Consider the following 22,340-nt stretch of genomic DNA (forward strand, 5'->3'; position numbering starts at 1 on the left):
CCTGCTCCCCACCACACCTCCCCCACTTCCTTGCCATATATACACATTTATAGTTCACTACACTGTTTTTTCCATTCTCCCTAGCTAGAATCCAAGCTGCAAGGACCTTGAGGATTGTATAAACTGGCCACATGCCTCCGCTCTCCGAACAGGAGAGGAGCGGCAGCTCGGGACAGAGCTCTCCATAAAAGTCAGCGAGATCCTGTACATGCACCCTGGGTACAGATTACTGTCTTCCCTCAGAATTTATTAGTGTTTCATCTGCCTTGAAACAGGAACTGCCTTCATGTTGATAACTGACAGCACTCGTTTCTTTGTGGCTTCCACAAGCACCTCAGTCTCGCTTGTTCAATTGCTCTCTTCTATAGTTTGCAAGCACACTGCAGTGTTTGTCAGTGACTGACATCAGCGGTCCCTTGGGGACTAGTTCTTTGTCTGGCGCTAGCATTGGGGAAACCATCAATGTCACACACAGCTGTGCTGTCTGTCTGTCTGGGTTCATATACCACACTCACCGCCGCAGCAGGCTGGTGCTGCAAGACTCATTCTGAGCCCTGCATCCTTTTTCTCATTGATCACAAGAGCTCAGCAGTTAACGTGGTTTACCTGCACCTCAGGATCCAGGGCCAAATGAGTGATATCCTCTAAGATATGCAGATAAAGACTCTGCAATGAGGAACTGGATGGCTCAGGGGATTGGTAGATCAGCCCCAGGAGACCTGTGCCAGCCTGTGCCGGCGTTGAGAAAAAGCAGCTGTCCAGTGGCCTGCTTGGGCTGGGATGAAGGTCTCAGCTTGCTGCCAAGTAAACATGTGTCTATCATAGAAACCTTCATCACAACCCACCCACCCTACTGTCTGGGAGCCTCCAGCTGGGCCGGGTTTTGGAGGCTCTTTCCTGTGAGAGCATCAAGGATGTGGGTGGTCTGATGTGCTGCCATATCTGTTGCGTTTAGAAGACTTGGATTCCAGGCCTGTCAACCAGGTACTTTCCTGAAACACCTAGTTCACTCAAAGACGATATCACAGGGGCCAGATCCTCCCCTGGTACAAATGGGCATGGCTGCATTGACTTCACTTGCACTGTACTGATTTGCACCAGATGAGAAGCTGGCTTTATACCTTTACAGGTAAGAAAGGAAACGTTGCCTTGTGGTCTGGCTTGTGGCTTCTAAGCCTGTCTCTCTGTGAATCATGGGAAATGGTTTAGGCCCCAGGGCTGTCCCCAGAGCCCAGCCCAAGCAGCCAGGATGGGCGCTGGGCAGGCATGTGGGGGGATGGTAAGAGAAATATTTCCCCTATGCTGAGTGCCTTCATCAGCACTGCTCTGGTGAAGCTGTTTCATCCCTGAGGCTGTCCCACTGGGCCGGGGGTACTGTAGTTCCCATCTCCTGCACAGTCTGACTGCACTGTTACGAGCACCTAGGGGCCAGGCCTGCCAGCCTTGCTTCTGCTGAGCAGTACCTCGCTGAGCAAAATGGCGCCGCTCAACCTGGGGCATTGAAACAGAGAGTGAGACCCTCAAATCTTGGTCTATGGTGCATGTTGATTTTATGCAGGGTTACAATCAGTTTCGCCCTTCCTTGCAGAGTTGTATAATCTGAGCTGCCGTACAATGTCCCCGTGGCCTCCCTCTAACCGTGTTTGTCCCAATTTCCTCCAAGGTTCCTTCTTTCCTTCCCTGAAGCCCTCCGACATGGTCTTCAAGATCATCTTCTGGCTGGGGTACTTCAACAGCTGCGTGAACCCCATCATCTACCCCTGCTCCAGCAAAGAGTTCAGGAGAGCTTTCGTCCGGCTGCTCAAGTGTCAGGGCCACCGGCACCGGCGGCCCATCTGGAGGGTGTATGACAACCACTGGCATGCCACCTCCATGAGCAGCTCGGAGCGGGATTCCGACAGGGACATGGGGCCCAGAATCACCGCCCTCAACAGCTCTTTCATATTGAACTCCATCCCCCAGGAAAGAACCCCTAAGAGGCGAACGCTAAGCTTCAAAGGGTGGAAAATGGTCACCGCTTTCCAAAAACCATCCTCCACCCAGCTGAAAGAAAAGATGAACAGCCTCTCCAACAAAATAAGGGGTGGCTCCTGCAAAGGGGGCATGACCGCAGCTTACAAAATGGAGGTGGAGTCCGTTTCTATAGGGATCCCTAATGACTTCACGGAGGCTATTGACTACCAAGTGTACGATTTACCAGACTGCTGTGGGCTCAGAGAAACGGATATTTAAAGCCCCGGGACAACTATTTGTTTGTTTTAAAATGTGCATTATATGTGGTTAGAGGGGACGAAAATGGGATGCAATCGATATGTTTGTCAGGCAGACTGGAAAAAGCGATCAGGTGTCAAATGAGCCACCGGAAGGTTCTGTGATCACCGCCCACTAAGGTTACAGGGTGCTAAGGGCTTAGTATAAGGGAAATACTCATGCTCTAATGCAATGCCCGAGTCTTATCCGCTGTATTGCCACGTGAAGGAAGCAGTGGGACTGTGGGGACTGTGGGGAAATGATCTGGTTCTTCTGGTCGGGTGATGGTGTTTCATAGCTGCTGTGCAATTCAGGGGAAACTAGAATGCATCCTTCAAGATTCCAAAAAAAAAAATAGAAAGGTCAACACCATGAAGGAACCAAAGCTGGGTGTAATTCTCCTGTCATAGTGCACGTGACCACAGCTCCTTCCAGAGGCTGTTCCCAGCAAGGATTCAGCGGCTGCTTAGTGACAGAGCTGTTCCATTAGGGTAAGGGCTTCTGGTGAACGTCCCGGGGTTTGATTCCTGCTGTTGACTGTGGGGGTCTCTGATCACAGAATCACAGAATATCAGGGCTGGAAGGGACCTCAGGAGGTCACCTAGTCCAACCCCCTGCTCAAAGCAGGGCCAATCCCCCATTTTCACCCCAGATCCCTAAATGGCCCCCTCAAGGATTGAACTCACAACCCTGGGCTTAGCAGGCCAATGCTCAAACCACTGAGCTATCCTTCCCCTGCCACAGGTATATCTGGCCACAGGTTACTACATATGCGTAAGATGGGTTTATGGCTGAACAGTCATCCTCCCTTACACGCTGAAGCAAAGGGAAGCGGGTCTTGTTTCTAATCCAAATCTGAGATACACTTCTCATTTTACTTTGAGTTTGAAAAGCGCCCTGAGCCTTGCACAGCACCCACTGCCAGCACCAGCGCGAGTGCATGTTGCTCTGTGTCAGCAGCGAGGAAACACTGCCAGGAGTGCTTTTGGATATTGGACGTGTCTGGCTCTTCAGCCCCCACCTCTTCCTCTCTCTCTCTCGCTCTCCCTCTCAAACAATAAGAGAGAAACGGTGGGCAGCAAAGTTCAGCTCAAGACTCAAACTTCCCCATAGTTTGGGATGGATGTTTCCATGTAGGCCCATCTCTGAGGTTAGTGTGTCAGAGCTAAAGTCAAACATCTCTCCATAGAGGTTGGAGTTCCCCCTTGTAATGCGCCAGGTTCTTGAGCTGAGTCAGTCCACGATGATAGTCATCGCTCTTGTGCCGTTCTGACACAATTCCTTGCCGAGACGGCGGAGCTACCCAAGCTGAACCGTTCAGTGGCCCTCAGTAATTGTCGGTTTTGTTTGCTCTTGCTGGGGCCAAAAAGGGTAGCGATCATTTTTTTCCCCACCATGCACAGATCCAGAGTGAGCCCTCATCCGAGAGGATGTAGTGGTCTCCAATGCCCTAGACTATGTGGAGAAAGAAGATGTGTGCCCCCCCCCCCCCAAAAAAAAGGGCACCATCGATAGCACCAACCTAGTATGACCAGGCACAGTGTGGTGTGTTATGCTTTGTTGTATATTTGCACTCAGCCAATTAGTTGGTCACACTCCACCGAGCTGCGTATTTCATGTGTCTATTTTGTTGCATTTTTGGGCCACTGATGAGCCCAGGAGGCTCCACAAAGAACCTATGTTAAGTTTAGAAATAGGCTCAGCCCACAATCCCTGAATTCAAATGCCCTGGGGACTTGGGCAGAGCGCGGGTCTGAGTCTAAAAGTCTTATCTCAGGTCCATTCTCTGGTGCAAATAAAAATATAGGAAACCATGCTCCATAGTGGAGACATGCTGTCAAATTCATCCCAGGTGTAATCCCACCCAGCTCAGTGCAGTCCCACCTGGGGCAAATTTGGCCCATTAAGACTAACATGGCTTTCATTACTGGGGCCTGGTGTATGTTTATCCAGCCTCTCTGACTAAGCTTTTGCAAGAAGAGAAACCCAGCTGCCAGGCTCACAGTGTTAGAAAAACTGGGTGTTATGTTTTGTCCTCCTTGTTCTTTGTTTTTAAATGGAAACTCAATACAGAAAGTGTAGAAAGAAAGAAAGAAAGAAAGAAAGAAAGAAAGAAAGAAAGAAAGAAAGAAAGAAAGAAAGACTAATATATTGGGTACCGAGATGCAGTGTATGGAGTGGGTCGTAGCTGAACTCTGCAATACCCTTGTCAAGCTGACACTGAACGAAATGAATTATTGCACAAGCAAGTCTGGTGTGTGTCAAACTATTCCCTGCAGGAAGCCAACAATATCAAGCAGCACTGGCCAATGGTGCACTCGCTGTGAACCATGTCTGGTTCGGTACAGTGTGTGTTCAGAGATTGCTAAGAGGCTTGCCAAATAGCGCTCAGAAATCCCAGTCGGCCCAATCCTGCCAAAAGCCCCAAGGGGAACCCAATTGGGCCTTCTCAGTGGGAAAAGCGTATTTCTTTTTGGGTTTGTAGGAGCCCTGCAGTGACCGTAAATAAAGGGTGAGCTGAGAATAACCAAATAGCCCTTTAGCGGTATAAGAACAGTGCCTGCAAATAGTTAACATACAAAGCATGACACAGGGCCCAACCCTGCCCCCTCCAAATTCCCACTGCAGTTGATGGGCGCTGTTCAATTTGCAGTTATTGTTTATTGCTGCTAATTGTTTGGAGCCCAATCCTGCGGCCATTAAAGTTAGTGGAAAGACTTCCGATGAGTAGGAGCAGGCCCTTCTAAGCATTGTGTAGCCATGCCTGGGACAGTACAGCCATGCAAAGGTGGGAGCCCCCAAGCCGAGGAGCTTGCAGCTTAAAGGCACTGCTGGGCCCATAGCACTATGAGACAGCGCCAGGTAGGCAAAGCCAGAGCGGTGTGTGGTCATTGGTGCTGGAATCTAGCCCAGAGCAGGTGGCTTGTCAGGAGTTCTGGAAGGAGAAGAGTCCATTCACCCTGCCCTCGTCCCCCTACTCCAGACACATGGGCATGTATTCCATTGATATTAAGGGGAGATCTGCACTGACAATAGAACTAATCCATTGGACAGGTAAGGTGCTGTATGGAAACAGGTAGCTATTCCAGATCTGCTGACTGCAGGGGAAAGAAAGCACATTGGGGGGCAAAAGGTGCTTATAATCATGGGCCCACGTTTGTAGCTGTGGTAATTTGCGGACATTTAACCATCTAAATACCTGACCTCCAGGTGCAATCAGGCTGTGAGTTGACAAGTGATGTTAACTGCACCCACCAAAATGGAGGCCTAGTTAAGGGCAGGATGGAAATTTGATCTTAAATGGGAATTTCATATAATATTAATGGATTTATGCGGGTAACTTCCCATTCAGTGAGATGAGAATACATCCATCCATGTGTATATGTGTGTGTAGATTTATATGCTGTATACAGATACACACACACACATATATATATACCAACATACTGTCATTTCCCAAATCACAGATATTTTCTCATAAACTGAAGATTTTCCAGGGCTGTCTAGCTGTTCCTGGCAAACATTTTATCAAATATTCCTCCCAAGTTGCTGAGGCTGTTGCTAACACGTCTGCCTGACCTTTTAAATTAGCTTCTTCTGTTTCATTTTTATGATTTCATATACCTGAATGTATAACCTCTGATCACTTGAAAGCATTCAGCAAAGCAATGCCTAATTGCTGGGTGTTTCACCGATTCTCCCTCCGGGTTCTATTCAGGGCTGCAGGGGAACAGAGGAGATAAAACTAGGCCTAAACAAGCAAACAAAACCCACACATCTCCTTTGTTGTGTTAAGTGCAGCTGTCCCGGTGTTTGAATTAAGACAATTAAGACATAAGAGACGCATAGAGTAGAATTATGTGGGGCGCATTCGCTATAATGCTGTTTAATAATACCTGCTACTTGCTGTAGCCTAGTGCATTTAGGCAGCATTTTTGTTCTTCGTTTAAACCAGGGATACAAGTTCCCCCTACCAGGGATGGCTTAGTTTTGTGCAGAGAGGCTGAATCCATCCGAGGAAAGGATTCCAACACTGGCTGCTGTGCAATACTTTTACGGGGTCTTGCAAAATTCTGCCCTTCTGTCAACTGATTCTGGTTGCATTCGAGATCAGCGTGGGTATTAACTAAGCACATATGGAAGCTACAACACCCTTCAAGATAGGCTGGGACATCATAACCTATAGCTGCCCATGTTCAGGTGATTCAGTTCTATCTTCCTGGTCAGTCTGGAGCCCAAACCTTAGCATTGGTTAAATACTGATGACAGAAAAATGTAACTTATTTGAGGGATTTTGTCCGACAATTTGAGATAAATAGAAAATAAGCATTTCTAAAAAAAGGAAAGCTGGATCCTCTGCTGGTATGAATCAACATCGCTTCATTGAAGCTGAGTCCATTGGCGCTGTGTTGATTTACACCTGCTGGGAGTCTGATTTAGATCTTGATTACACTGGTGTAAATCTAGAGTCACTCCAGTGAATTCAGTGGAATTACATCAGAGGGATACCAGAACAGAATCAGGGTCATAAGCTAGCCTTCGTCTCTTCACACAAAGCTCCTGTTGCTATTGACAGGCATGAGATCAGTGGGTCAGAATATGGGCTGGAGTGTTTCCTATAAATAGTTCGAGTCTAAAATGGCTTTAGAGACCATCCCAGTCTATCAAGGGAACCAATATCTTGGCTCATATAAATAATTATTATAAGGAGTGAAAAAACACTCATGTGGGAAGTTGGAAAGATGCAGTTTTTTTACCTGATTGGATAATAACTTTGATAAACACTTTATAAATGACATTTTCCTGTGACTGATATAATTGCAATGTGGAATGACATATATTTTGGTACAAGCACTCATTTTGAAAATGCATATTTATTTACATAATTGATCATAATGGCTCCTGAGGAAGGGTTATCACGAATCCAGTCAAAGAAAAATAAAACCCAGCACAGAAAGTACACGTCAGAAAGTAGATATTTTACCCAATAAACTATAGAAGTCCATATGATATAATCTGTAAATCCTATATTTACAAGTTAATGAACCAATATGTAATTGAATTATTGCAGAGGTCACATGTATCAAATTCACATTCAGTAAAAAACCCATGGAATATTTTAATTAGCATAAGATGCCATTTGCCATGGTTCATGCAGTCTGGTCTCCATGTCATGGCCAATAGCTGATGTTGAAAAGGAAGGAGAAAATAACCCTTAATGCATGTACCCAACTGTGCAACAATGTCCATCAGAAAAAAGTTCCTTCCTGACCCCTGCAGGGACTTATGCCCTGAAGCATGAGAGCTGATCATCATTATCCAAACTAGAGCTGGACCTGAGCTGCAACATTTAGCTGTGGATGCAGTTTGAAAATCTTAAACTGGGCCTGAATCAGAAACCTCTGTATCCTAACATGGGAGGTGTTCAAATTTGAAGGAAGTGTTGTTGTTTTTTAAACAGCACTGTAAAAATCAGTTGGTAAATCCCAAGGACACCCGCTCCCAACCCCTTGCACTAAGATCAGAGGCAAGTGTTGTTAGGCTCTTGGATTAAAAGGAGCATATGGCTTTGACCTAACCTTCTCCTGCACAAAATATCCCTCCACAAAAAACCCTCTGCCCTGGTTCCTTTTCATGCTGTGCATAACAGGAGCCCCATTCTCCCTCCTCTAGGGGAACAATGACTCCACCAGCTGAAATTCACATGGGTTTTCTCTCTTTCTGTCAAGGAGACAGAATTTGTTTCTGCTCCCCTCCCCCCACACCCAAGTAAAGAGCCAAACACAAGGTGCAGCTGGCTCAGCTCCTGCCCCTCCCCGCCCTCCAAAGCACTCAGATCCTAACTGTAGTGATGGGGGCCATATAAATACCTAGATAGCTAGAACCCTGCAGAACTTGTGATCTTCCAGAGGCAAAGTGGACCCTTGCTTTGCTTTACTACCTGCCCTCTCTCTCCATCTTCCTGCAACCCCTGGAGCTCCATTGGAGTGTCCTCAACCCCTCACCCCCCCCCCCCCAACCACCACCAACAACAACAACCACAATCCACCAGCACAGGGTTCCTTCCTTTCGTGGTGATCTGAAATCCTGAATTGTGTCCTATCAGACAATGATTGGCCATTACCAAGCATCCACCAGAAGAACTTTTTTCAGATTAGGCCTGGGTTCCCCCCACTGATGTACCCAGTTTGCTGGGAGAGGGGGACATCTAGCTAGAACACTTGTGATCTGGGTGTCTATAGCCAGTGCATTGCCCTGTGATCCCGTCACCAAAGGAAATCGGCAGGGGCCTCCGAAGAGCAGAACTTTTGGAGGAGACCTTTCCTCATTCAGTTTTCCTTTACCAGGGTGAGGAAATGGGTCAGATACTTAGCTGATGCCCATGTCATAGCTCCATTGACTTCAGTGGGACCAGGCTGACGTACCCTAGGTGAAGATCTGTCCCAACATCTCCAAACCATCCAAGTGATTAATCATTGGGCCATTTCATAAAGCACATGCATCACCGGTGTCCAAGGGCTCTCACTTCGTTATACTGGCTTTCTGGGGTCACTTTTAGCATTGTTATACTTTGTTGCTTCAATGAACTAATGCCAAGACTGGCTGGCTGCAGCACTTATGTCAACAGAACCTCCCAGCTTCCATTCCTAGAGGGCAGAAGGTTTTATCCACCATTAAGCTGGACTGAAGTTTGGTTACATTTCTATTGTTTACAATGTGTATATAAGTGTACATTTCCTTTAGCAACATCTGGATTTTTTTTTATGTATAGATTTTTATTTTTCATCCTCAATGTATTTATTAGTCAAAGTATTTCTGTGCTGTGATTCGAGGTACGTTGGATTGATGTAAAGTCTACAAAACTGAATGCACATATTTTGGTTTGTACCAAATACACGCACAATGCTGTATAAAAGGTGCAGTATTATTATTAAGGGGCAGTATCGTTGCTTGATATGATTTTTGAAATATGGGAGGGACGGTTGTGATAAAGCACACCTTTTAAATTCATGTCTTTTCACCCACATATAAATGGTCTAAAAAGATTATAAAAGTTTGACCAGCTGGTAAATACAATGGGAGTTTGAAAAGAAGCTATTTCTTCCTGAAATGATCTAAACCCAGGAAGTCTCAGGCTGAGGATCACAGACAGTGTCAGGGGTCATGACAACCTTGCTCTTCCCACATTGCTGAATGGGGAAGGGCATGTTCTGGAGGGAGTGTGTGTCCTGGGATGGGGTGGGGGTTCTGGTGTGGAAAAGGGGACCCTAGTATCATAAATGTTAAGACTTAGGTCTGGTTGAAAATTTTTTCTATTGAAACTGCTGTTTGATGGAAAATTGTGCGGAGGGGGAGGGGTGTAATGATTTTTTTCTGAAAAATATCTGCTTTCCTTGAAAATTTTCAATTTTTAGTTGAAAAATGTACGAAACCTGAAATATTTCCATTGTGAAGTGCTTCACAGGACTTGTCGCTTAGGTGTCTCATGCTCCCGTTCTCCTTTATGCATCCGGCTCCCTGGCTGGACTACATCTCCCATGAAGCATCACGATCTCCCTTTGTGGAAAAGAGAGGCAGTGCCTATGGGCCGTCATGTGGTAGTCGTGCATTATGGGAGGTGAAGTTCAGCATGGGGAGAATGGAATCATGGGAGCAACCAGACTGTAACTCTTGTGGGACACCACAGCAGCACTTTACAATTGAAATATTTTGGATTTGGGGCAAAGTATTTTGCCAAAAAGTTGAATTCTTCTGCGTGTGGAGGGAGTGGGGGACCAAATGTTCCAACCAGCCTCTGAGAGCCTCTGTCCCAGGGAGACGGAAATAGGTCCTTACAACACGAATGATAAACCACAGTCTGAGTGGATCTCATGTTGCTTTAGCTGTACAAAAATCACAGACATTGGGGATGAAAAAGACAAAGAGGTTCAACCTTTTTAAAGGAGCAACAGGAGCAAGGGAACACCCTTTTATTTCCTTTGTAATGTTGCAGAGCCCTGGGGAAAAAAATAAAGGAAGTTGTCATTGTCACATGTACTTAATGATCTTTCTGTACCATAGAATTTGCCTGGGTAAAATGTCCCATCTCAGCTTTCACACACGCCCTTCACCTTGCCTTGCCTTAGAGTTTGTGCAACACTTCCTCTGCCTGATGCATGTGGAAGGTTACATACCATTACCTGAGAAGTCAGAGGCTCAAAGGCAGGTGGCCCGTGGCTGTCCTTTGAACATAGCACGTCTGTCTGGCACCTGGATGTGTTGTATGGCTCGCCTGAGGCACATGGTAAAAACAAGACAAAACTCACTCAATTCCCAAGAGCCTGCTGAAGTCAGTGCCACCCCGGAGCCACTCGAGGTAAGTGGGCTGGGCTGGAACACACACCCTGAACCCCTTCTTCACCCTACACCCCAAGCCCCTGCCCTGAGCCCCCTCCTGCACCCCAGCCCTCAACCCCCTGCCCTGAGTCCCTGCCATACCCTGCATCCCTCCTACACCCCAACCCCTTGCCCTGAGCCCCCAACTCCCTGCCCTGAGCCCCTGCCATACCCTGCACCCCTCCTGCACCACTCCCTCCTGCACCCACACCCCTCCTGCACCCCAACCCCCTGCCCAGAGCCCCCAACCTCCTGCCCTGAGCCCCTGCCGTACCCCACACCCCCCCTGCACCACCCCCTCCTGCACCCCAACCCCCTGCCCCAGCCCTACATTCATGACCCTGCATGGAATTTCCCCACCCAGATGTGGCCCTCGGGCCAAAAATTTTGCCCACCCCTGCTTTAGCACTCTGCTATTCATGTGGGATGTTTACATGTTTCTATTGAGTTAGTCTCATCACAGACTACTGTTTAAAAAGGCTACTTCTTAGTATTTGGGAAGATTTCTGATAGATAGCTCTTGAGCCAAAAAACACGTATGATCCAACAGCTGGAAAGTGAAACGAGACAAATTCAAACTAGAAATAAGACACATTTTTAACAATGAGGGTTATTAACCAACTGAAACAAATTGCCTATGGAGCAGGTGGATCCTCCATCACTTGAAGTCTCACTCAGGACAGGAGATCTTTTTAATTATATATGCTCTAGCTCAAATAGAGCTTAAAGGCTTGACGCAGGAATCACTGGGTGAGGTTCTCTGGCCCATGCTATGCAGGAGCTCAGATGACATGGTCATAATGGTCCCTTCTGGCCTGAACAATCTATAAATCTATACCTGGCCTAGGGGATGGACAGTGCATCTTACTGAACACAGGAAGCATTGCCCAGAAGAGCATGCCAGCTTTGCTCAACAGAGCAGACTTACCTAGCCAGGGGAGTTATCTGCTGCCATTCTGAAGCTCCAGGGACAGCTACACTTTCGCTTGCTTTTGACAGAGTGTCAGTCGTTTATTTATTTATGTTTAGATTCTGGGTTTTGTGGTTTATATTCTATCCCTCAAGGGCCATTGCAGCTATTTTCGCTCCTGAGAATTGGCCGCGGGGTTAGAAAAAGCTGTTTTGATTCATTTTTATTTATGTATGTAATTTGCAGCGTGAGTTATTGCCAGGGAAAGGTGCCATGAGGACAGCCCTGGGGGCCTCTCTTCCTCCCCCAAACCATACTGTTAAAAAACAGATTCTGCATGTACCATCATGATGGAGGCCACCCTGTACAGCCCCACCTACCGCTATGCCACTTAGCTGCATCCTAGAGCAGATCACCTCTCAGACCAATGAGCGCCAGCTGTCCTGGTGCGATTTGAGATGGAGGCACTTGTTCACTCAGGCTGGGATTATTCAAAAGGGCCTAAGGGGGGAAGGGGCGTAATAGGCCCCCACTGCCATTAAAAGCCAATGGGAGACGGACACCTCATTTCCTTAGGCAATCCCAACTTTAAGGCCAAATCCAACTCCCCTTGAGGTCAATTGAAGATGCCCATTGACTTCAAGGGGAGCTGGAAAAGGCCCTAAGCACTAGGCTGAGACCAACACGCTCAGTTCACATAGGCCACCAAGACAGCTGACAAGGATTTCTACTCTCCTGAGCTTTCCTGGATTCAAGCCATTGGCCTAGAGATAATGGGGGCCTAGCTTAAGAACATAAGAACGGCCATACTGGGTCAGACCAAAGGTCCATCTAGCCCAGTATTCTGTCTTCTGACAGTGGCCAATGCCAGATGCCCCAGAGGGAATGAACAGAACAAGTGATCATCAAGTGACCCATCCCCTGTTGCCCATTCCCAGCTTGCTACCTGTCCTCTGAAGCAGCTGCCTGTGAGCCATGGGTGCTTAACCTCTACCTCATGGGCCACAAAACGAAATGAGGATCAAGCAGAAGGGTTAATGGCGGGTTTGGCCGGGAGGGTCTTTCCCTTTGTGGGTAGGTACTGACTTTACTTTGGCATCTTGCTCACCACAGAGCTTATTGCTGGCACCAAAGACATAATGAGGAACAAATATTCTCAATGCAGTGGCCTGCAGACTGAAAAAAACCCGCATCCCTATGGATCCACCACAGCCATTCAGTGCCTAGGTCAAGAGGGTGTCCGAAAATAGAATTAACGAAGCTTGTGATATGGACCCTGCCAAAAATGCAGGGAACTGACCAGTCTTCCTCTTATTACCAAAGGGTGTACAATGTTGGAAGAGGGCCAATGTTTAGGACAAAGTGTCTTTAAAAAATGCTCTGGGTCAACTATGTGGCCAGTTGCGAGGAACTTTTACGGCTGTGCTGCACTTTGAGATGTCAGACACCATCTCCTCGGTCAACAGAGAGTTGCAGCAAGGCGCCGCTGTCACCATTCAGATGGTATTTTTAGATGACAAGCACTGAAGTAAACACGCGGGATGATTTTGCAGCCTCATTTGACAGATCGCTGTATGAACAGAGGCACAAGGCCCCAGGAAAACATCTTTCAAGAGCAAGAGCAGTTTCATTTGCCCCAGAGGGCAATGTACACACAGGTTGGCATGTGCCATGTTACTACTGCCCCTGTGGACAGACTCAGCCCTGCTCCGGAGTTATTAGTGCCCTATCCAGTGGACGGGCTAGAAAGAGGGGTGACCAGACATGTAGCCCTTGGAGTCCTTAAGCCCACAGCTGCTGTAATCTTTAATATGAGGATAGGGCCTGGGGAGACTACAAGTCCCATCATGTATTGCTCCATCTATAATCTTCTCCATTTCATGGAATTTATGTGATGACCTTTGGGCTCCTGACAAGCTGTTGGTTGGGCAGAATGTGGACAACTCAATATAAGCCCCAATACCACTGACTGCCGAGGAGGATCCTCACAAAGATTTCCTTTCCTAGAGCCTCCTCCAATGGGTTTTTCCATGAGAAGGGATGATTTCGGCCTCTATTATTCATTTTCTAAAGAGTGTTGACACAGTGTGTGAAAGTTGGTGGAAGAATTAAATTATCATTATAATATTAATATGAGAAAATGTTAGAAATGGTGCTCAGATACTATGCTGATGGATGGACAGATGGATGGATAAATAGAGGAAGAGGCTGCCCCTGTTAAATGGTCACCATTAGAATTCTCATTAGATGAATTTCCAAGAAACACCATTCTGCTGAGGCCCACATACTAAGCAGCCTGTTTAAAAACAAATATCTGGTCTTGTCTACATGCGGATAGCAGGGAAATTAATTTGAATTAACTAAAGGTGTGAATTTGAAGTAGATTAGTTAAACGGCTTTAAATCCCTGTGTGGATGCTGTTTCAGAATGAAGGTGGCCTTAATTTGATTTAGTTTAAGTGAATTAAACTAAACCAAATTAACGCTATTTTCATTTTGAATCGGGCTTTAAGGTTGAGAGGTTGTTTGAAGGCCAGAAGAGGGGATTCAGGAAAGATTTCTTCCAGGATGTCACCCCCATTGAGTATGGGTTGTAACTGTTTAATGATACCTATATGGGTTCCAGTGTGGAGTGGTAGGTAGCAATTGGGGTGTGCTGTCAGAGGGGGTTTTGTCCTGTATTGAAGCATGTTCTTACAGGGTATTTGGGTGGCCCATTCCATGATACAATCTACTTTTCTGGTGGAGTGTCCTTGTTTGGTGAAGGTGGTTGTAAGCATGGGAATGTGTCTATCCCAGACTTTCTCCTTGGAGCACATTCTGAGATATCTAAGTGCCTGGCTTTAGAGAAAAGCTTTCTTGCTGTGTTTGGGATTGTTACTAGATCTGTGAAGGTAAGCGTGGAGATCGGTGGGTTTCTGGCATTTAGTCATATATATGGTGTCACCAAATCTTTCCCCAAATAACTCCAAGAGAAACTTCACAAATTCATCCCCCAGGAACCCATCCCAGGGAGCTTCTACATGCTTCCCAAGATACACAAACAAGGCAGACCCATTGTATCTGGCCATAGCACTTTTATTGAACAACAATATCAGGACTCAGGGCCATCCCTAGCTATTCCGGGGCCCCCTGCAGCCCCCACATGGGGCGGGGGATGTGGGTCCCCAGGCCTCTGCAGGGTGGTGGGGCTGGTTTGGGAGGCAGGGGGGAAGTGCCCCCGCACTCACCGGAGGTGCGGCTGGGGCCAGGTTGCTGCACTTCCCGCTGCTGGTGAGTGCAGGACCAGCCCTGCTTCAGTCCTCAGGGGAGTGGGGGAGGGGCTTGGGCAGAGTAGGGGTGGGAAGAGGTGGGGCTGTGGCGGGAAGGGGTGGGGTGGGGTGGGGACGGAGGCTTTGGGGAAAGGGTGGAGTGGGGGCAGAGCAGGGGCGGGAAGAAGCAGGGCTGGAGCGGAGCAGGGGCAGGGGCCATGGGAAAGAGGCAGGGCAGGGGCTGGAGCAGCACACTTTGGGTGTGGTAAGGGACAGCCCTGTCGGGACTCACACCACACAGTTTCCTCCAGGACACAACCAGTTTCCTTGAGAAACTCTGCAACACTAATAGCTTCCCTCAGAACACCATCCTGGACACCAGGGATGTCACCTCCCTATTCACCAACAACTCGCACAATGGCGGAATCACTGCTCGCCTCAAAGATCTACAAGACACCCACATCTCCACCCCAAACACATCACCAAACTGATCCATTTCATCCTCACACATAACACTTGACATATGAACAAACGAACACTTTCTCCAAACCATGGAAACAGCCACAGGTACTAGGATGGCTCCCCACAGAACAGGACACACCAACTCAAGTGACACCAGATCCTGTCATAACAACAGATACAAAACCTGCAGACATATTTCCACTGCTATGATGATCAATATCCCCCACAACACACCTTTCAAGATCCATGGGTCCTACACATGCCTATCACATGTACCTCATCCAGTGCACACAGTAGCAACTATGTCTGGTTTCACCCACAGTCACTATGCTCTTGAATGAACTCACACAGAAAAAGGATGCAAGCACCCTATCACCCATGAGTGAACACTTTTCACAAAATGATCACTCACTATCTGACGTCTTAGTCATAGAATCATAGAATATCAGGGTTGGAAGGGACCTCAGGAGGTCATCTAGTCCAACCCCCTGCTCAAAGCAGGACCAATCCCCAACTAAATCATCCCAGACCGGGCTTTGTAAGCCTGACCTTAAAAACCTCAAAGGAAGGAGATTCCACCATCTCCCTAGGTAATGCATTCCAGTGTTTCACCACCCTCCTAGTGAAAAAGTTTTTCCTAATATCCAACCTAAACCTCCCCCACTGCAACTTGAGACCATTGCTCCTTGTTCTGTCAAATCCTTAAAGGAAACCTGCACAACCCCGTCAAAAGAGGAGCCTGGGAGCTCATATTCATAACTCTTCTTGTCACCAAAAATCCTGGACTGAAAAGAGACACTGGGTTTATGGTCCATCATTACAACAATCCGTAACCCATTAACTTTCTTTTGTCCTAGGACTGCCGAGCTTAATTGCCCACTTCACCTTGAATAGTCTCTTGCAACATGTGAAAAGAAAAGGAGTACTTGTGGCACCTTAGAGACTAACCAATTTATTTGAGCATGAGCTTTCGTGAGCTTCCACGGTACACATCTGATGAAGTGAGCTGTGGCTCACGAAAGCTCATGCTCAAATAAATTGGTTAGTCTCTAAGGTGCCACAAGTACTCCTTTTCTTTTTGCGAATACAGACTAACACGGCTGTTCCTCTGAAACCTTGCAACATGTGTTAACTCCTTGTCTGTTCTACCTTCTATTTAGCTGTGACAATCTGAGTGCCCTTCCCAGGCCTGAAGAAGAGCTCTGGGTAAGCTTAAAAGCTTGTCTCTTTCCCCAACAAAAGATATGACCTCGCCCACCTTGTCTCCCACAAAATTAACATGGCACATATTAAACGGATTAAAAACTGGCTGATAGGTCTCAGCAGGTCATTATAAATGGGGAATCATCACTGAGCAGACATGTTTCTAATGGAATCCCTCAGGGATCAGTCCTTAGTCCTACAGTATTTAACATTGTTATCAGTGACCTGGAGGAAAACATAGACTCATCACTGCTAAAGCTTGCAAGTGACGCAAAGACTTAGGGCAGGCAGGTCTATACTACAAACTTGCACCGATGCAGCTGCGCCCATGTAGCGTGTCTGATGAAGACGTTCTAAGGTGACAGGAGAGAGCTCCCCTGTCAGCTTAATAATGCCACCTCCCCAAGAGGCAGTAGTTATGTCCGCAGGAAAAGCTCTCCCATCAGCATAGCGCTGTCTATACAGGGGGTTATGGTCAGGTTAACTACATCGCTCTGGGGTGTGGATTTTTCACACCCCTGAGTGACCCACTTATACTGAAGTAAGTGTGTAGTGTAGACCTGGCCTGAGGGAGTGGTGAATAAAGAAGAGGACAAGTCACTGACACAGAGTGATCTGGATTGTTTGGTAAGCTAGGCGCAAGCAGACAATTGGCCATATTAATATGCACAGTGTAAAGTTATACATCTAGGGTGAAAGAATATGGATCATACTTATAGGATGGCAGACTCTGAAAGAGATGTGGGAGTCACAGGGGATTATCAGCTGAATACTAGTTCCCAGCATGATTCTGTGACTGAAAGAGCTAATGTGATCCTTGGATTTATAAAAAGAAAAGGAGTACTTGTGGCACCTTAGAGACTAACCAATTTATTTGAGCATGAGCTTTCGTGAGCTACAGCTCACTTCATCGGATGCATACCGTGGAAACTGCAGCAGACTTTATATACACACAGAGAATATGAAACAATACCTCCTCCCACCCCACTGTCCTGCTGGTAATAGCTTATCTAAAGTGATCAACAGGTGGGCCATTTCCAGCACAAATCCAGGTTTTCTCGCCCTCCACCCCCCCACACAAATTCACTCTCCTGCTGGTGATAGCCCATCCAAAGTGACAACTCTCCACACAATGTGCATGACAATCAAGTTGGACCATTTCCTGCACAAATCCAGGTTCTCTCACCCCCCCACCCCCCTCCCAAAAACCACACATACAAACTCACTATCCTGCTGGCAATAGCTCATCCAAAGTGACCACTCTCCCCACAATGCGCATGATAATCAAGGTGGGCCACCCCCAGCACAAATCCAGGCCTTCTCACCCCCCCCCCACCTCCATACACACACAAACTCACTTTCCTGCTGGCAATAGCTCATCCAAACTGACCACTCTCAAAGTTTAAATCCAAGTTAAACCAGAACATCCGGGGGGGGGGGAGGAAAAAACAAGGGGAAATAGGCTACCTTGCATAATGACTTAGCCACTCCCAGTCTCTATTTAAGCCTAAATTAATAGTATCCAATTTGCAAATGAATTCCAATTCAGCAGTTTCTCGCTGGAGTCTGGATTTGAAGTTTTTTTGTTTTAAGATAGCGACCTTCATGTCTGTGATTGCGTGACCAGAGAGATTGAAGTGTTCTCCGACTGGTTTATGAATGTTATAATTCTTGACATCTGATTTGTGTCCATTTATTCTTTTACGTAGAGACTGTCCAGTTTGACCAATGTAAATGGCAGTTTGACAGTGATAGACTGGGGGACATGGATCAGCATTCACGTCGCATTCCCCATCCGTACCCAGCCCGGGGCGGGGAAGCTAATGATCCAACCAGTGGATTAAATTCGGTGATAAATCCTGGTCGTGTGCCATCTGAGGCACGTTGCGCATACACTAAGAAGACAGTGATGGACGTCTACACTTAAAACGCTGCATTGGAGCACCTGCACGGTTGTCGCGCTTTAATGAAGACGCTCTAAGCCAACAGGAGAGGGGTCTCCCATAGGCATAGTTAATCCACTTCCCCAAGAGGTGATAGCTATGTCATCAGGAGAAGCTGTCCTGCTGACATAGCGCTGTCCACACAGGTGGTTAGGTCAGTATAACTAGGTCAGTGTGACGAGGTCGCTCAGGGATTTTTCACACCCCTGAGCGATGTAGTTATACTGATATAGGTCTGTAGTGTGGACCAGACCTTAAGGAGCTCAATCTATTTAGCTTAACAGACAGAAGGCAAAAAGGTGACTTGATCACAGTTTATAAATACCTACCCGGGGATCTTCAATCCAGCAGAGAAAGGTAAAACAAGATCTAATGGCTGGACGTTGACGCTAGACAAATTCAGACTGGAAAGAAGGCACAAGTTGTTGTAGTTGTTTTTTTAATTGAGGGTAATTGCCCGGGATTGATAGCAGTACAATACCTCTCCATAGGATGGCCAGATGTCCCGATTTTATAGGGACAGTCCCGATTTTGGGGTCTTTTTCTTATATAGGCTTCTATTACCCCCCACCCCCTGTCCCGATTTTTCACATTTGCTGTCTGGTCACCCTACCTCTCCAGTCTGCACAATAAGATCACCCGTTTTTAGCAACGCCATGACAATACCACCTTTCCAGACTTGTGACATTTATTCTTTCACTCACATTTCATTGCAGAGTTTATCAGACAGAATTTCACCTTCATTCCCTCCGCTTGAATTCTATCAACCCCAAGAGCTTTCCCCTGTTTGAGGCCTCTGATGGTGGCTTTAATTTCATTGGGTGTTATTGGTCCCTCTTCTGTTTCCAACTTGGTACTGCATTCTTCTTGAACCTGCATGTGATAGTTGGCTCTGGACAGTTTAATCTGGAATGGAAGTGGTTTTTCCCCATCATCTGGCTTGTTCTTCGTGTGTTTCCAACAATGCCCCATGAAAGTCCCTGATGGGCAACACCTGTGATAGTCTGGTTCTTCCGGAAATGTCTTTCACTCGGCTACAGATCTATTTGGAGTCTCCCTTTTGTGCTGCTTCTTCTGCCTCTGCAACCTTCTCCCAGACCCATCTCCATCTTGCCTCCACCCACAAGGATGAGAGGATTTCCCAGGTGGTGCACCGCCTGGATCTAAACACCCAGTTTAGCTACAATGCTTGCTCCTCCACAGACCGGAGGTAAGTGGGACTGCAATCTTCCCTGCCCGATGTTGTTTTGTACAAATGCTTGACTGCCAGGAAGGGACAAGGTAGCTCTTTGTTTAGCAAAGTGTGGTCTCATCTGCTTTTGTATTTGGAAACATTTGTTCCTACTGTAACTGGAGTGTCTGCACTGAAGTTTTTCCAAAAGATCTGCTCTAGGAATTACCTTGGGGAAGTTCTCTGGCCTGTGTTACACAGGAGGTCAGACTAGACGGCCCCTTCCGGCTTTGGAATCTATGAATCTAAGAAGTAGATACAAATCAATGTGGTTACTCTAGTCTACAGCTAGAGGGCTAGAAAATAGGGCTTAGAAGTCAAAGGCTACACTCAGCTTTCACTCTGGAGTCATGAGGCGTTCCAATGAAAAATGAGTCGAGTGGCTGCATCTAGATCCTCGTTAATATCCCCCTGGCCATGCTACTGGCTACAGTTATAATCTCATTGATGGGCTCTGTGTACAAGAGGCCTGAAACTGGAAATAAATATCAGGAGCAGGAGGTGTTAATGTTAGCAGAAGGGAGGTTCTATCCTAAGCCAACCGGACTCGGTCCCTATGCACAATAAGCTTTGAAGGCCTAGCCTTCAGAGCTCATGCAGGCGGTAGTTGTAATAGGTTATCAAGCCTTCCTTGTCTGAACACGAATTCCAGGGAAAGAGTTCACATCTGGGTGTAAAATATACATGACATTAGTGAGCTCCCCTCTCCCAAAAATTGTGAACAAACATGTTATGAACAGAGGAGCCACCTAATACGGAGGATAAAATGTGTCTCAAGGGATGCACCAAGGAGGAAGACAACTAGCTAGATCCAAGGGACATTGAGCCAAAATTATTTCAGTTGTTAAGCGTTTTTACCCATTTTTCCAAAGGCAAAGCAAAAATGTACATTCCCAATGAGCCAGCTCATGCTGCCGTATTTCTTTAATACTGGAGTAAGGATGTGAAAGAGAAGATGAGGAGTGGCTTTGTGGATCAGTCCAGGAACGTGCAATCCCCATATAAAGGGCAGAGTGGAAGAAAACACCAAGAAAGCTGCGGGAGACATATACTAATGGGGAAGGCTATGTTTTAGTCACAAGTATTATTAGTAAAAGTCATGGACAGGTCATGGGCAGTAAACAAAAACTGATGGCCCATGAACTGTCCATGACTTTTACTAAAAATACCCACGACTAAAACTTGGTGGGGGGGGGCTGCCCGGGGGCACCGCAGGTACTGTGGGAGGGCAGCCCAACTGCTGGGAGCGGGGGCGGGTGGCAGCGTGCAGCCCAGGACTCCCGCTGGGGATGGGGATGGGGGTTGGTGGTGCCAGCAGGCTCCCTACCTTGCTCCATGCTTTCCCTCCCCTCCATCCCCCCAGCAGCAGCAGCAGAGTTTGGGAGTGGGAGGGAGCAGGAGGTTGGGGCACAGGACAGGCTGAGGCAGGCCCTGGGCAGCGCTTACTTGGGGGGCTCCCCAGAAGCGGCAACATCCCCCTTGCTCAGCTGCTAGGCAGCATGGCCAGGCAGCTCTGCGTGCTGCCTCTGCCCAGAGTGCCGGCTTCGTAGCTCCCATCACAGCCTCACTAATGGGCAATCAAAGCTGGCCAAGCAGAAGGGCCAAGGAGGCAATGTGATAAGAGACAGATGAGTGAAATAGGGTGGCTTGCAGGATCGGAGCCCAAGAAGAGATCTGCTTGTGTCCGTGCATTACTTGGCATCCTTATTGTGCCCACCACTGTGGTATCTAAGAACCTTAGCGAGACAGATTAAAAACAAGGTAAAGTCTTCAAGATTGGGGCCAGTGTGTGTGCCTTTTTTCATAAACTTCTTTTTTTTCGTTGAAAAGCCAGCACACAATATGTGCTTGACCTGAATTTGTTTCCTCTGGTTCTCTTTGCCATAAAAGTCTTTGGAAATTGCTTTCTATTTTTAAAAGCCTTTTTGCCCAGAAATAGCATAAACTTCCTAGGTTTCAACAATAGGTTTCAAAGATTTTTTTCCCTCCAGCCACACTCCTGTTCTGAATGTATTAATCCCTTAGTGAATTCTTCTGTTAAGGGCATGCCTGTGTTTATCACTCTTTCTTTGCTTGGCTCACTTGGCAAAGGTATAGAAATCGCCACTCTAGAAGAGACCAATCTTGCAGCTAATCTGGGGCCATGTCTCCAACAGTGAGCCATACAAGACATTTTAGAGAACCAGAGAAGGATCATCCCAATGGAAGAATGGTGCTGCGTCATTCCATTAGGCACAGAGCTTTATGGATTGAAATCTCTCCAGGAAATACTTGTTGCTTTGTAGAGGAGTAGCACTTAAATATTTCTTCTGTTTCAGAAAGTTGCTGTCACAACCTGGGCTTGGACAGTCAGACCTAATGGTCAGAGCATTGGCAATCAGCCTAATAGTTGGAGCAGTGGCAGTCAGAGGCCAGAAACAGCACCAAAGGTCAAAGCCAGGAACCAGGAGTCAGAGCCAAGGTCAGGAGTCCGAGCGGAGAGGCAGGCCCATCTCTATGTGGGATGGGAGGGGAGTCCACCTTCTTGCCTGGACACTTCTTGGAATGTCTCCTGAGTTTAAATAGGGTGCCTGGACCAATCAGGGGCCATGCAGGAAGTTGTTAGTCTAGCCTTCCAAGGCAGTACTTCCTGGGAAGTTTATCTCCCCAGGGTCTATGTGATAACACATACGACTATCACTGCTGTCAGGTAGTGATGAAGAGGTGCTGGCTGTC

At 47.2% G+C, this 22,340-nt stretch overlaps 1 protein-coding gene across 2 annotated transcripts in view; it reads left to right on the forward strand.

The window, feature by feature from the left end:
* Positions 1–22,340, forward strand: part of ADRA1D (adrenoceptor alpha 1D) — a 124,831-nt gene that overhangs the window by 71,175 nt on the left and 31,316 nt on the right. Inside the window, exon 2 of one of the 2 annotated variants that reach the window (XM_048846347.2) lies at positions 1,664–9,166. The exons of the other annotated variant lie outside the window; for it this stretch is intronic. Coding sequence (XP_048702304.1) covers positions 1,664–2,232 — 569 coding nt within the window. The 3' untranslated portion in view covers positions 2,233–9,166. Of the gene's footprint in view, positions 1–1,663; positions 9,167–22,340 lie in introns of those variants that run through there. 2 annotated transcript variants of the gene reach the window in all.

Source organism: Caretta caretta, chromosome 4 (assembly GCF_965140235.1).
Source record: "Caretta caretta isolate rCarCar2 chromosome 4, rCarCar1.hap1, whole genome shotgun sequence".
Taxonomy (NCBI): domain Eukaryota; kingdom Metazoa; phylum Chordata; order Testudines; family Cheloniidae; genus Caretta; species Caretta caretta.